We start from the raw sequence: 15,064 nt of genomic DNA, 5'->3' as shown, positions 1-15,064 counted from the left end.
TATTCTGACACTATTGGAACAAGGTAAAGGTTTTGGCAACGCGTAACTTTGCAAGCAGATTTCTGTTGAAGCCTCAGTGAGGAATTGTAAAACCTGTAGTAATTTACTGCAGGTGATGATGTGGCTTAAATTGCAGTTGTTTTCTAGCTTTCTTACCTTAATTATCTTCATCTAAAACTTGTGTATTAAATTATTCTTTCTACAGTATTCACATTATAAATATTAATTTGATCAGTTCTATTGTCGTAAATTCAAATTCAGTTTTCCCTAAAACATCTGAGTCTTAAGTGCTGGGGTGTAGCAACAGAAAGGTACCTGGTAATGAATAGAATACTTTTTTCTTTCTTTTTCTGGTTTTTTTTTTTTAAATTTGTTTAAAACTTACTTTCTACTGTTATAGAGACTTGAAGATTATTGCATGTTCTGGCAACCATTTCTTGTGCTTTAATGCCATTCATATATTTCAAATGGCACATGGCATGACTTGCACCATGCTCTGTAGTAAAACAATCACTCTTAGACTGTTTTTCCATGATCATTGAGTTTTTTCCTTTGGTGTGCATGTATTGAATAAAGAGAATATTTTTTTCCTCGCTATTTCTGCCTTCCAAGGGCAATGGACTATAAATTGGATGCAATATAAAACAGAAAAAAACCCCAGCCAACAAGTAGTGTATGGACCAGTACTTTAAAAAGGAATGCTGTAACACTTTGAAGTACATGTCTGGCAGGAAATGAGGTTTGGCAGAAAGTAAAAACCAGCTGCATCACAGAGGATCAAGCTTTATTTCAGGCTCTTGTGTTGGCATTTGGAGATGTGCAAAATAGTGCTGCTTTTCTTTATTTCAAAACAAATTTCTGAAAGGTTTCATGTTCGCGACTGTATGACTTTTGGAAGGGAAGAGCTAGCCTAACTGAAAGGAACCTCTTGGAGTGGCTTGCAGTCTGTCAGCTAAGGACCAAGATGCTGCTTTTTTGAGAGTATGACTTCATGTACCATCTGAGCGGAATTTACCACTCTCTGTAAAACCATGGATTAAAATAATGCAATAATGAACACACAAAGTGGCAATGTTCTGCATTTTTCTGTAGGACTCACTGAATTTACTTGGGCGATTTTAATTCCTTCATCCTGTTTTTTTCTCGCCTCCCCATGAAAATGTCTGTCTTAACTTCAGAGGCACATTGGAACCTGCCCTGTGCCTTTATTTTGTGTGCGCTAAGAGCTTTGTGTGTTGCCTTCTCTGTCTGCACATCAGGGAGTTCTGGAATGTGCATTTTTATCCAGTGTCATTTCATGATCTCTCAGGGAAATGCCACTCACAGCATCAGCCTCTTCTACATTAGTGGGATGATAGGCTCAGTGGAATAGGTGGCATCTAATGACAGCTGCCAGTTCTCTCTTGATCTGTAGGTAGGTGCATCAAATTCACAATACACACAACCTTCCTTTGCTTCATTAATAAAGAGCTAAAGCTATATTAAAATTAAAATAAAGACTTCTGCAACTTATTGCACAGGGAGAAACAGGTTGAGTCTGTCTTTTAAAGGTTTTTGGGTATAGCTGGATCTAGACTGAGGTCTTCAGTTAGTGTCTGATCCTTGCACAGCTGTACTAGTAGGCATCCAAGTGATCAAACAGTTAAACTGGCAAAACTGTGTTTCTGTTGTGGTAGCTTATTCTGCTGCACTGACTCAGAGTACAGTTTGCCAGTATGGCTTAGCGGAGCATAGGAATTCTGCTAGTTAGACACATTAATATAGTTATATTATTATTGCTTTCCTTCTGCTAACACATGTTTGAGTAAGGAAAGGCTGTAGAAGTAATTTGTTGGTGGGATGAATGTAGATGGATGACATCTTACCTCTGTGTAAGGCACAGATTTTGGTTGACATCTCAACAAAAGCTTATGTCTTCTTGCAGTTGAAAATGGTGAACACTGTGACTTCACAATTCTGAGGAACATGTTGATAAGGTAAGTAACTGACAGGTAACATTAAGTTCTCTGGTATGCCTGAGAGATTGGGAAGTCATATATTGGAGAAAAAAGAATTTGAGATAGTGAGTTCATATGAATTCCCATTTTTTTAATTGCAAACAGTTATCTTACATTTTGTGGTATCTTGTTTAACCACATATTTAGCAAGCAGTGGTGTTGATAGTGAATTTTTTGTGATTACTTCTTCTGGAATATTGTGATAGTCCATAGGAACCTGAGTTACGTGTTAGTGCTGATTTGTACTTAGTTGTAGGCATTTTCTAAAAGATTTAGCACTGAAAATTTACCTAAAGCAAGACTACCTGTGCTTTGTTGTGTTAGGTCCTGAGTCCTGTGCTCCCAGCAGTCCACTAGACATCTGCTGTAACAACTGTTGGTTTGATACTGAGCTTTGCTTTTCTCCAGGCTGACAATGGAAAATTGTGAAAAGAAACTAATGCTTTTAGCTTAGTCTTGAGCTTAACATTTTTAGCTTTTGTAGAATTAAAAGATAGCAACTAGGAAGTTTTGGCTTGTTGTTTCTTGCCTGACATGCTTTTCCTCACCTACTGCAATAGTAATACACAGTTTTCTTATCTGCCTATCAAATACCTGCAAGTTTATCCACAGAACTCAAACTTTCCAAAGACTGGCCCTGTAAGTTAGTGTTTGGAATATTGCAAGCTTTAGATAGTTCAGTGCAAAATAATGTGGAATTTCTGTGCCTTTGCTGTCTTGACAGCTGTGATTCAAATAGTAGAGTAACAACATCATGGGGAATGGGATGTTAATGGAGAGATATAATTCAATTCAAGTCAATCTGCAAAATGAACATGGACTGATTTTTCGGATAGTGTTTTGTATTTGTGCACTAAGCTGATAAATTACACTTATTGACAGAACTCATATGCAGGACTTGAAGGATGTCACTAACAATGTACATTATGAGAACTACAGAAGCAGAAAACTGGCAGCTGTTACATACAACGGTGTTGACAACAACAAAAATAAGGGGCAGCTAACAAAGTAAGTTCCTGTTAAGTCTGTATTGCACTTTAATCTTGTTACTCTCCTCTTCTTGTTGGATTGGTTTTGTGAATGTGTGGTGGTATTTTCAGTTTTGGGTTTTTTGGGGAGAGGTGGTGGTGGGTTTGTATGTCTATAGCCTTCAGTCAGTTGTCTCTTTGCTGTGTCTGAAACTATATGCCTCTTGTTTACTTGTAATTTGGGGTTTTTTCCTCCTTCACTGAGGTTTACACTAGTTTCACTGAACATGTTAATTAATAGATTCAGTTTTGAAGAGAACCCTTACATTTACGTGGAGTTTTATTTCTCTGGTACTGCTAAGTTTTTGTGCATTAGTGTTTCTATTTTGGTTTACATGTTACTTTTGGAATTATTGGTTCTTCTGCGTGAATGATCAGTACTCAGTGTCAAGGATATTTTTGAGAAGAATGGATTCATATTTGTTTATAAACTCTGAAAATGCAGACCTGCTACTGTCATCTTTGAAATGCTGCTCTGGCTACTCATGTGGCTGCTTACCATGGCAGGGAAATTATTGTGACATCACTATCTTTTGTGAGAAGTGAGTTGCAACGCAGTGTTTGGGGCACTTTTTTAGCTGCTGTTTTCAAACCCTGATATGTAATTTTTATTAACCTCTCACAAGAAGTTATTTGCCAACCTGATGAAGTTATTGAAAGGTTTAAAAGTTGGCTCAACTGTATTCTGAATTGCATAGTGCTATTTGAGAATAGCTACACTTTTAAATGTCCTGCTCTGCATGTAGTAACTGTAGCAATAGCAATTAGTGATTAAATAATTAATAATTAGTGATGCTCTTATTTGTTGTACTATATTTAAGTACAAATTTCTCTGTGGAAATATAGGGTACTGTTCTTTTCAGCTTGGTATGCAAAGTTACAACTCTTCTTCCTGAAAAAGATCCCTGAAATTAGTTGGAAATACCTGCTATTTTCATCCATATGACAGCTACAGAGCCATTTTTCACTAAAGAAATGTCTATTGTACACTCTGTTAATGCTTTGAAAGTGGCTGTGAGGGAATGATTTAAGTGGACATGACTTAGTTTCATCTAGTGTGAGCTTACGTGAGACTTCACTGCTCAGCACTGACAAAAAATGTAATAGTTTATGTCAGTTATAGCAACTCTTCAGAAGTGTACTTGAATTTAAGTAGAGTTTCTAATGAGGTCAAGTCTTAAAAATACTGGTTTTCAAATATGTGTGTCCATAACACTGTGGTTACTTCTTCTCACTGTTATGTTTCTTGCCATCATGTTATCCCTGACTCATATCTCAAGGCTTCTGAGTACACATAGCAAGTATGTCAGGTGAAAATGTAGTAATAGAAGTGCAGAAGAGAAGATTCTGCATTTCCTCCAGGACTTCTAACTTGCTATTACTATGCTTTTTACTGTACTATTATTAACTTTTTTCCCCATTGTTATTTGGGATTATCAAAGGAAGTTGTTTACATTTTTCTGTGTGTTGTTAAATACTGGGGTTTCTTATATACCTTTCAAAATCTTAGTTTGTTTTCCTTAGACTTTGAAAAATCTGAATTTCAGTGATAACACTTTCAGCGTTTTTTGTTTTGTGTTAGTCTGCACCTACAAACTCAGTCTGTTACCTCATCCAAGTAAGGACTGGTTATTCTGCATTCTTAGAAAGAACAGTGACTTTTTTTTAAAATAATTTTTTTATTCCCATGTTGCAGACACAATAAGATGTTATTTTATACAAAAATGCATCTATGAGTAGGTTTTAAAACTCTTTGTGACCTTCGTTCACCCTTCCACCCCACTCACTTTCTGATAGCATTGCTGATCCTTTTTATTGGAGCCAGAACCTACACTAAGAGGATCTGGAATTATTTTGCTTTCTGAAGCATGCTTATTTTGCATCTCCTGTCACTTCAGATCACTGTGCTGTCCCACCTGAATATTTCCAGGTGAATGTGCCTTCTGGAACTATTTTCTTCATTAGAAATCTGTTACTTGGAACACTGCAGTACTGTAGCTCAGAGATGAATAAATACAACTGATGCTGTTTGCTGTCAGGGTTTTTTTTTTTTTGTTCAAGAGAATCAGTAAATTATTGCAGTTTGATTCAGCCATCTTAAAGATGGCAAAGTCTATTGCAAACTTACAAAGAGTATTTTGAACATTTTGTAAGAGTTTGTTCCCCAGAACACAGGGTGACTTAATAAGTAAATACATGAAATTCTTGAATGCATGTGCTGGTTTTGAAGCTGCTGATGCTATTTTTCTGTTTTTACCTTAACTGTATGTTGAGTTGCAGCAATTCTTTTTAAGCTTTAACATGCTTTTTAGGCTTCAGTGTGTTTTTGCAGCTTTTGGTTTTTTAATCTAGTATAGTTGAAGCAGCATAAAAGGAATTTTCCTGATAACCGTGTGCCTCCTGGAAATTGAGGGGGATGAACAGATATTAACAGTTTATCTGTGCCTCCCCTTAGGAATTTTATGCTTGCCTGCTTGCCTTTTGGAAGAAGTATCTGTGTCTCAAAATGGAGCAGTGTCGATTCTTTCATGGGAGACAGATCCTGTGTCTCTGTGTGAGGATGGAGACGTGCTCTGATGCTGCCTGCTGGTATTACAAGCATATGGTTAAACACAGATACACCCCCTGGCTCTGGAAACTCTAAGCTGCTGGTTTTTTGGAGACTGGGAGGGCAGACATACCAGGAGATATACATACATGCAGTGGTGCTTGTACTTTTCCAAAAGTATCTCCTGCTGGCAGCTGTTGGAGGCTGGATTGACCTTTTGTACCTTTAAAACAGCTGTATTTTTATGATCGTAGCAGATCTCAGTTTTTCATGCAGCTGTTAACATATTTCTTTAGACAAAAATGCAAATGTGAAAACAAACAGAAGTATGTGTTAAAAGTTTTAATAATACTGTGCAGATGAATTGAAATAGGTTTTTTCTATCCAGTTAATAATTTTATCTCTGATTTGCCTCCTTTGATTTGGTGAAACTTGACTGTTCTGTAGGTAACTTGTTAACCTAAGAGCGATCCAAAGCATGTATTTTCCATGGTTTTGGACCTTTTTTGTATTTTAGGTTTAGTCTGATTTTTCATATTTTCAATATCATCCTAACCATTAAAAAAATAAGATGTCAAGGGTAGTCTTCACATATGTAGATAACTTGTCTCTTTAAATTATGTGGTAATTGTAATTTTACATCTGTATTATGTGACGTGAGAAAATTGGCATTTGCTCTGAAATTTAGAAGTTGTAATTTGGGAAATATTTTTGGTTTGCTGTATGAAGCTGCTATCGTCAGTGAAAATCGTATTTTTTTTTATTGAAATGACATCTTTTATATGTCATATTGTACATTGTAAAGATGGGCCTTATCCATCATCGATCCAGGGTAACAAAATACACAGTGCTCAGGTCCTTCTGACTGCTAAACCCGGACCACTTCCAGCTCCTTTTGCCTGTATTCTTGGTGAGTTCTCTGAAACAGCTCTAATGTCATGAAGCCCATCTGACAGGATGGTGAGATCAGAGCTTGTTTTCAGCCCGTTTTGCGCTGAGCCGAGGCACCCTGGGTGAAGCATCCCGGTGCCCGGAGGAGGTGGCACTGCAGCCGAGCCGCCGCTGAGACCTCTGCTGGCCGTGGGAGCCAAGTGCTCTTCCTGCAGCGCCAGAACATTCCCGGGCGTTCAATACACTGTCCTCTGCTAGCTGACAAATTCTAAACGAGGAGATAAGCCTCCAGGTGGCATTGGTTTCCGAGAACTTGTTTAGAGCAAGTGGTGGTTCATGTCACTAAAATATTTAAAATCTCTTTAAAAGCATAGATGTTGTAGGAAAACTATTCCTGAAAGCATCTGCACATCAAACCTGTGTTAGCATTGACTTGGTGTAGTGATTAACTAGCTGAATTTGAAATAAATATAACAAGCTTTAACTAACAGTTTTTCCTTTTAGTATGAAAAATTTGCTTTTAGGGGAAGCACATAATTAGCTTTAGGAATCTATTAATATTGAATTTACTTTTTTAATTATTGCTTTTTGGTTTTGTGGTTTTATTTAAGTATGCTAAGCTAAGCCTCTGTATTTTTTGTTTTTTAGATTTGACACAGTTGAAGGCATGTAAGTGGTCATTTAAATTTTTCCAAAAAACTTAAGACAAAAATTCTATAAACACAAAAAGGATTTCACTGTTTGATGTTTCAAATTTAAAACAGTTTCCTCGTATCCTGCTCTTGGCATTGTTTTTTCCCCTAGCAGTTGGTTTGTTTATTTTTTTTTCCCTAAAGCTGTGCTGCCATAAATTTTAGGAATTTATAAATGCTTACAGTGACAAATACCTCTGTAAAAACCCATCCTCTTTAGAAGCCTTTTAGCTAAGATTCAAGTCAAATTTGGTCAAATTTCAAAAATCAATAGAAGTGCATAAATTATGGAATTCCCCCAGTTCCTATCCATAGCTCAGTCATCTTTATATAGATACTTATAAAGAATTAGTGGAATTTTCATCCTTACCTGTAAATTTACAATTCTTCATTGAATTGGGAATTTAGTAACTTCAGTAATTTCTGACTATGATTTTATCTTATGACCTGCTTGCAGAGATTCCACTTTGCACATATCTAGAATAATTTTTAATTTTTGCAGAATAACTTAGAGGACTGTTACTAGAGCACATGTCCTCTGAAATCAGTTAAAGGTTTTACATCTTTATTTAGTGGTTTGTGGGGTTTTTTCCCCTTCAGTGAAAAAACTTGGGGGGTTTTTTGTGTTTTTTTGGTTTTTTTTGTTTAAGTCTCTTGTATAATTTTGTCCTCAAATACAGGGTGATGTGCTTTTACCCGTGTCACATACTTAAGACCTAACAAAGCCAGTTGTGTCCTATCTTGTAAAGCTCTCAGCTGTAAATGCTCTCTTGTCAGTTAATCAAATTTTCTGTCCAGACTTTTACTGCTTTCTCAAACACAGCTTGCATGACATCCCCATTGGATTACTAAGTTGTCAATCAAAGGACTGCTCTGCTCCCTTTTCAAGTTAAAACTGCAGCAATGATTTGTCAGTATTTACTCTACTTTGTAGACGAATTTTTGAAGAGCAGTTGCATTTGAGAACTTTACATTTCTAAAAGAAAATAGTCTTGTTTTGACAGCTGCTTAGCTTCCACAAGTACTGCTACTCACCTCTCACCTCTTCCTTCACTTTCTTAGTATTTTTGTGCATTATCATACCTCACCTGTGCTTAACCATTAATTTTTTCCTTGAAAAAGGTTGCTAGCAGTTGGCCTTTTGAAGGGCTGAAATAAAAATTAAACTGAAGATCAGTTTCAGTTCTGTATATTATACAGCATTTTACTCACAAATCCAAATGTTGCAACTATTAATTCAGATTCATATTAATTTTTTTTTAATGGAAATGCCATTTTCTTCCTCCTTGTCCCCCTCCAATTATTAGCTTTAAAAATACTGATATTTAAGAAAAAAAAATCATACAGCCCTGAGTTCATATGACATTGCTTGCTTTCACTGCATGGTTAGATGGTGAAAATGGGTGAGCAGGAAGGACAAAATGAGCCAGTAATGGTCAAAGTAGACCTTAACTAGGTTTGATATGTAACCTCCATTCCCTTCAGAATGCGTGGCAAATTCTGAATTAAAAGCAATACTGCTAATTATGCTTCAGTTATCACTGAAAGTTAGCCAATATTTTTCTCGTTTCAGAATGCTTTTTCTGCATGATTTGAATCAGAACAGGGTTTCTTTGGGGTTTTTGTCTTTTGTTTGGTTTTTTTGAAAATGAAAATAAAAATCTTATTTTAGTAGGACTGAGGCTTGCCACCTCTGTTTTACAATTTGCTGGTCTGAGTGACTTTTGCATACATTACATTAGATATCCTCTGCTTGTTGATTGTAACGATTCCAAATATAATCAGGTCTTAATTTTTGCCAACACAATAGTTAAAACTTTGCCATTTTAAGCCAAAACTGAAACAAGAGGCCAGTGATTTGTTTTGATTGCTCTTTGTGGAACAGCAGAGTTTTAACAAAACTCTGTGTAGCAATCATCACTAGATCACAATCATCCTGCTTTATTAGATACTTACAGTGAAACTTGCCATTTAAAACCCATATCACCATAACATGGATAGCAGGCTTATACAGCTTTAAAAATCCAGTAGAATCCAGGAAAAGATACAATAGGAAAAATTAAAAATAATGTACATTATTTTTATACATTATGTTTATTAATAGATTTCTAAAGGAAAATCTTCCAACTAACACTTTGAAGTACCGATGTTCAGTTGCCCAAACCTTTTTTTTGATGCTGATCTCTCGTCAAAACTATGACCAGAGCATTCAACACAGTTGTAATGTTAAATGACTCTTGGGCTCACTTGGAACAATGAAGATTTAGAGAGAAAACAGGACTTTAGTCTGCAGCGCTTTTAATTTTCTTGTTACGTCCATTAATTTTTGTATATATTTGAATTATGGGGAAGGCAAAGATGCCTGAAGATCACTTGGAAGATGCTAATTTTCTTATTCTTGTTATAACATTGATTTCCTCTCTTCCCATGACCAGGTGGTTCTACAGATAGAAAGTCAAGAGTTTCTGTTAACCCAAATGTAATGTAAATCAATTGTGGGGGAGGAAAAGACATTGTATGAAATGTCTTTTTGAGTAAAGCTTATCTAAACAGTTAATGTAACAATGCAAATTGAATTTAAGCTAGCAGTGCCTACGGCGATGTATTTATCTTACTGCTTCAGCATTTTTATCTTGCTTTTTCCAGATGCCCTAATGTAACAGACAGGGAAAAAAGTTCTTACTAGCTAACTACTTCTTCTGGATTTATGGCAGGAGCCCGTTGGCACAGATGGAGGAGGAAAGGAGGGAGCATGTAGCCAAAATGAAAAAAATGGAAATGGAAATGGAACAGGTGTTCGAGATGAAAGTTAAAGAAAAAGTTCAGAAACTGAAGGACTCTGAAGCTGAGGTAATCAAAATGTTTTAAACACCAATATAACTTGAGGCCGAACAAGTGTAGAGATGGAACTTTTTGCCAAGACTTTGCAACAGAATTGATTCCATACTTGGCTTTTATGTGTAAAGACAACACCATTCTTCTTTCTCAGCATGTTGTATTTGCTGAAATAAGTCTGAACTTAAAATGTAATTTTAATGTTCACATGCGTTCTATTTTTATTTTCAGTTATAGCCTGTTAAAATACTCCTTAACTTCCTTACCCTCTTTTTCTCCCTTTTCTTTGGAATATTTTGTGCTTACTCTTCCATGTGATTTTAAAAGTTCTTGAGACTTTTATGGCTTACATAAGCTAATGCAGTAATGATAATTTGCTGTGTGTATTGAAAAAGTATTTCAGGAATTGGACACAATGCCTATAGGAAATCAACTAAATGAGAATTACTAGATGAAGGAAGAGTCAGGGATATGTTTTTGTCAGTGTTCTGGTATCATTTGAACAAACTTTATGGATACTTAGCTCTGATTTCTGTCATCTCCAGATGAAGCCCTCACAGTGAAACTGGTTTCATACAGGCTTCAAGGGGTTCTGAAAGTGATTTTTTTAAAGGGACTATTATAATTAGAAGTTTAAGCAAAACTAATTTTCTTAGTTTTGGGAAAACAGTTTATCACAAGAATCCTAATAGAGAAGTTCAGAACTGTCAAAGTTCCTAAAGAAAGTTTGGCTCCATATTTGAGGAAAAAGGGGGAAACTTGGAAGGGTAGTTGGAATGCTTGGCAGCTTAGGCACTGCAGGGAGCCAAGGCATACTGGATCAGAGGAGAAAAACAATCAATCTAGGTTTGTTTCTTTTTTTTCTTTTTTTTTTTTTTGAGCACTGAATAGATTTGGGGGAATATAAATAGTAAGTTACACCAGTCAGCAATTTGAGGATTTTAAAGCTAGATGTTTTATCAGGATCATGGTTTTGTACTCACTGGATTTATCCTTCCTCAGTTTCTGTCTTGAATCTTTTTGAACCCTTTTATACTTCTGGCCTGAACATTCTCCTTATGATGTGAAAAACAAACAAAAATATTTCTGGCTTTCATGTACTATCTCATGACTTTTTGACTGAGTGTATCCTGTGCTACCAGCTCTTTATGTTCATGCGATTGATTCTTCTTTTTTCTTCACCATTCATGGCTTTGTAAGCTCCTGTTGTATTTATCTAAAGGTAGAAAAGTAGGAATAGACAGTGCTATGTAAAAATGTGTAAAAGGAAATGCGTTTTCAAGGGTTTGTGTAAAAGAAAGAGGAAGTTTTATATCACTTTCTCTGAAGTGTGGACATCAGGTCAAGGGAGGTGATTCTGCCCCTCTTTTCCACTGTGGTAAAACCCACCTGGAGTGCTGCATCCAGCTCTGGGGTCCCCAGCACAGAAAGGACATCGGTGTCTTGGTGGCCTCCTCTGGACTTGCTCCAACACAATTACAGGAATGGAGCACCTCTTGTATGAGTGAAGGCTGAGAGAATTGGAATTGCTTTGCTTGGAAAAGAGGAGGCTTTGTGGTGACCCAGTTGTGGCCTTCCAGTACTGAAGGGACCCTACAAGAAAGATGGAAAGAGACTATTTACAAGGGTATGGAGTGACAGGACAAGGGGAATGGCTCTAAACTGAAAGAAAGTAAGTTTGGATCAGGTATTAGGAGAAAGTTCTTTATTATGAAAGTGGTGAGGCACTGGAACAGGTTGTCCAGAGAAGTTGTGGATGCCCCATCCCTGGACATGTTCAAGGCCAGGTTGGATGGTACTTTGAGCAACTGGGTGTATTAAAATATGTCCCTGCCCTTGGCGGGAGGGTTGGAATTAGATGATCCTTAAGGTCCCTTCCAACCCAAACCATTCTATGATTTAACTCAGTTCAGAAAAACATTACACCACACAAAAGGAATCACTTTTCCTGAGAAGTATTTCCATCCTCACATACAACACATTTGATTGTCAGTCTGTCCCATCAACTTGCAGGAGAGACTTCTTATTCTGTTTTGGAGTGTAGCCTATTCACTTCTTCAATAATACTGATTCATTTAATTAGTGAATAAATTAATCCACTTAATTTTTTTTTTCCAGATAGATCTACAATATAGTTAATGCTATAGGATGAAATCAATGTTTTGGGGTTTTTACCCTGCACAGAAAGTCGAAGATGCTGCTCTTTTATGCATTACTGGTACTCAAATGCTCTGCAATTTGCTGCTTAATGTTTGCATCAAATACCTAAGTATTTTAAAATTTCCTTTTATTTGCCAAACATAGCTGCTTACAAATCCTATTTGTAACTTGGGCAGCATTTGGGGCATTCTCTATTAACTGTAAAATGAAGTTATGGGATTAATAACCTTTTGGTTTCTGTTATTGGCAGTACCTATCACCTTAGAGTTTTCAGTCTGAGCTACTTTCTCTAAAGAAAAATATAATACATAATTTTGCTGCATTAGTAAGTTTAGCTACTGATATTGTTATTACAGTTCCAAAAGTTGCTGTGTTTTCTGCACTTACTGACTCTGTTCATAATCTTCTACAGCTGCAGCGACGCCATGAGCAAATGAAAAAGAATTTGGAAGCACAACACAAAGAGTTGGAGGAAAAGCGTCGTCAGTTTGAGGACGAGAAAGCGAACTGGGAGGCTCAACAACGTATTTTGGAACAACAGAATTCTTCCAGGTAAATTGGAGTCTTGTCCTGCAGTTCATGGTAAAAGTTCTGTAGCTTTCTGCTAAAAGGCAATTTCTGAGATAATAATGGTCCGTCCATGGTTGTTGACCACTGTGGAGGTGTCACTTAAAAGCCAAGAAAAATCTTGAACTGCTTTTAGTTACAAATGACCATATTTCAGCAATAGTGGGAAGATTATTTGCTTCTAAAGCAGATTTTAGCCGCAAAAACTTGGTACCCACACATAAATACATCTATGTAAAAAATAAGTGTTTATCTTGCTAGATTGCATCAGACTTCTGGGGGATGAAGAATTAAAGCTTTGAGAATTAAAATGTTTAATTCCCCTAGTCCTTGGGAGGGGAAATCTGGTGATAACTGCGTTGTTTGGTTCACACAGTACAAGTACTGTGTACATAGCAAGTTTCATCCATTGTGTTGCAACCAGTAAGGCCTCATTAAAATGCCTATCTTAAAAGGTGTATATTAGTAATTAAAAGAAAAAATCAGAACATGTATGCATTATTTAACAAACTTTTTTTTTTCATGTCATTTTAGAACCTTGGAAAAGAATAAGAAGAAAGGGAAGATATTTTAAGTGCATCATTTTGACCACCAGTTATGTATTAGTTGCCAATATGCCAGCCTGGACATCAGTGTTTGTTGGATCCGTTTGACCAATTTTGCACCAGTCGTATCCATAATAATGGATTTAACAGCATGACAAATTTTTGTTAATTTTGATGGAGAATGAGATGCCTTGAGTTGTCTAGGGTGTTGTGTACTTGGAAAAATAACAGCTCTAAGTACCTTCTTTCATTTTTTTTTAAACAGGTGTCATTTTAATGCAAAAGAAAACATTTTACTGTTGTACAATCATGTTCTGGTGGTTTGACGGTTTACAGGATATCTAAAAATGCAGGACTCTAGACGGTTTTTAGTGAGGATAAATTGCCATAATATGATGCAAACAATGCTTCTCTATTATTATAATACAAGAATTCCATTCAGTGCAGCATATACAGTAATGTAATTTAGTCTAACACAGTTGACCCTATTTTTGACACTTCCATTGTTTAAAAGGACACATGGAAAACAAAAGTTGTAAGCTTACAGTGCACCTAAGCTTTTTATAACAACCCTTTTATGTTTTGGATTCTTTAAATATATGCTATTCTCATTTAGTAACTTCTTTAGCCAGAAGGATTTCATTACTGCTTCATTTTTTGTAATAACATTTAATTTAGATATTTTTCCATATATTGGCCCTCCTAAATAGAATATAGCTTCTTTCATATGGTAGGAACCAGTGAGTAAAACTTTCCTTTAACTCCCTTTTTACATTTTATGGTAAGTAGCAGGAAAACGCATTTATAGGTCATTTCTAGGCAAAATTGTGGAGTTAACTACCAACCTGTTTCTACCTGTGTGCAGTCTTTCTTTATTTTACTAGAAATGGGAATATGGCCTCAAGAAAAACATCACCATTTTGCATTTAGCTGTATTCATATACTGCATTTCTGTATTTTTGTTTGTATTGTAAAAAGTTACATAATAAACAATGTTGTGATGTAACACGCTGCTGTGTCAGGAATTTTAATGGAGTTGAACAGCTGAGGACTTCTCTGGGAAATGTGTGAACTTTTTCTCTGATTGACCTGCATCTTTGATTCATCTGAGGAATCAGTTTAAGGTGTAGAAGACCCCATTTCCATGGCCATGCTCTGAATTGGCTAAACAAGGATCTTTCTGTCGTGCCCAGGAGAGGGCACCAAGTGCCTGCACACCCTATGCTGTGTCCCACCAGCTCCCCTTCTGGCAGTTCTGCTTTTCCCGCTGTCCCTACTGCCTTCTGCAAACTTTTATGAGTATCTGGTGCATGGGTGGGAAACAACATATTTGTAAGTTGTTAAAAACTGATGGGGACTTCTTATGTCTGTGTTTGCCTATGGAATAATGAAGAATATCTCTTCTTTTTTGCAGATGTTCCCTGTATTATCCCTGCTATCACTGTGTTTCTGCTCATTTTTTCTTTTACAGGAGTTATGATTACAGAAATATGATTTACTCAGCTAGCTTCTCAAAGAAATTGCATTCTCAGTAGTCTGCATAAAGGCCTCCTTGTAACTAATTTCAAATATTCTGCCTGTTTTTCAGAGAAGACACTGAGTATCAGTAAGTGGACATCACTTTCCCTTGCAAGTAAAGAGAATTGCACAGTCTGGTCTGTGATACATCACGGAGGATGTACACTGCCTGCATCTGCCCCTCAAGTTTCAGTTTAATTCAATAAATTGAATAAAGTAATAACCAGGCAACATTTACCATCTAAGACAGAAGCTGCAGATTCTGAAGTGCTTTTTGGACTCA

General features: G+C 36.4%; 1 protein-coding gene across 3 annotated transcripts in view; it reads left to right on the top strand.

Annotated features, from left to right (window-relative positions):
• The window catches only part of SEPTIN7 (septin 7), a 79,651-nt gene extending 65,380 nt beyond the window's left edge, over window positions 1-14,271 (top strand). For 2 of the 3 annotated variants that reach the window (XM_039572575.1, XM_039572583.1), the window contains exons 10-15: window positions 1,925-1,976; window positions 2,880-3,005; window positions 7,113-7,133; window positions 9,871-10,006; window positions 12,564-12,703; window positions 13,253-14,271. In XM_039572575.1, the coding sequence (XP_039428509.1) occupies window positions 1,925-1,976; window positions 2,880-3,005; window positions 7,113-7,133; window positions 9,871-10,006; window positions 12,564-12,703; window positions 13,253-13,292 (515 nt within the window). In that variant the 3' untranslated portion in view covers window positions 13,293-14,271. The remainder of the gene's footprint in view (window positions 1-1,924; window positions 1,977-2,879; window positions 3,006-7,112; window positions 7,134-9,870; window positions 10,007-12,563; window positions 12,704-13,252) is intronic. The other variant, XM_039572593.1, reaches the window with a different exon arrangement.
• The last annotated feature ends 793 nt before the right edge of the window (window positions 14,272-15,064 follow it).

The sequence above is a fragment of the Corvus cornix genome, chromosome 2 (genome assembly GCF_000738735.6).
Source record: "Corvus cornix cornix isolate S_Up_H32 chromosome 2, ASM73873v5, whole genome shotgun sequence".
In the NCBI taxonomy this organism is placed as follows: Eukaryota; Metazoa; Chordata; class Aves; order Passeriformes; family Corvidae; genus Corvus; species Corvus cornix.
This window is presented reverse-complemented; position numbering and strand designations above follow the sequence as displayed.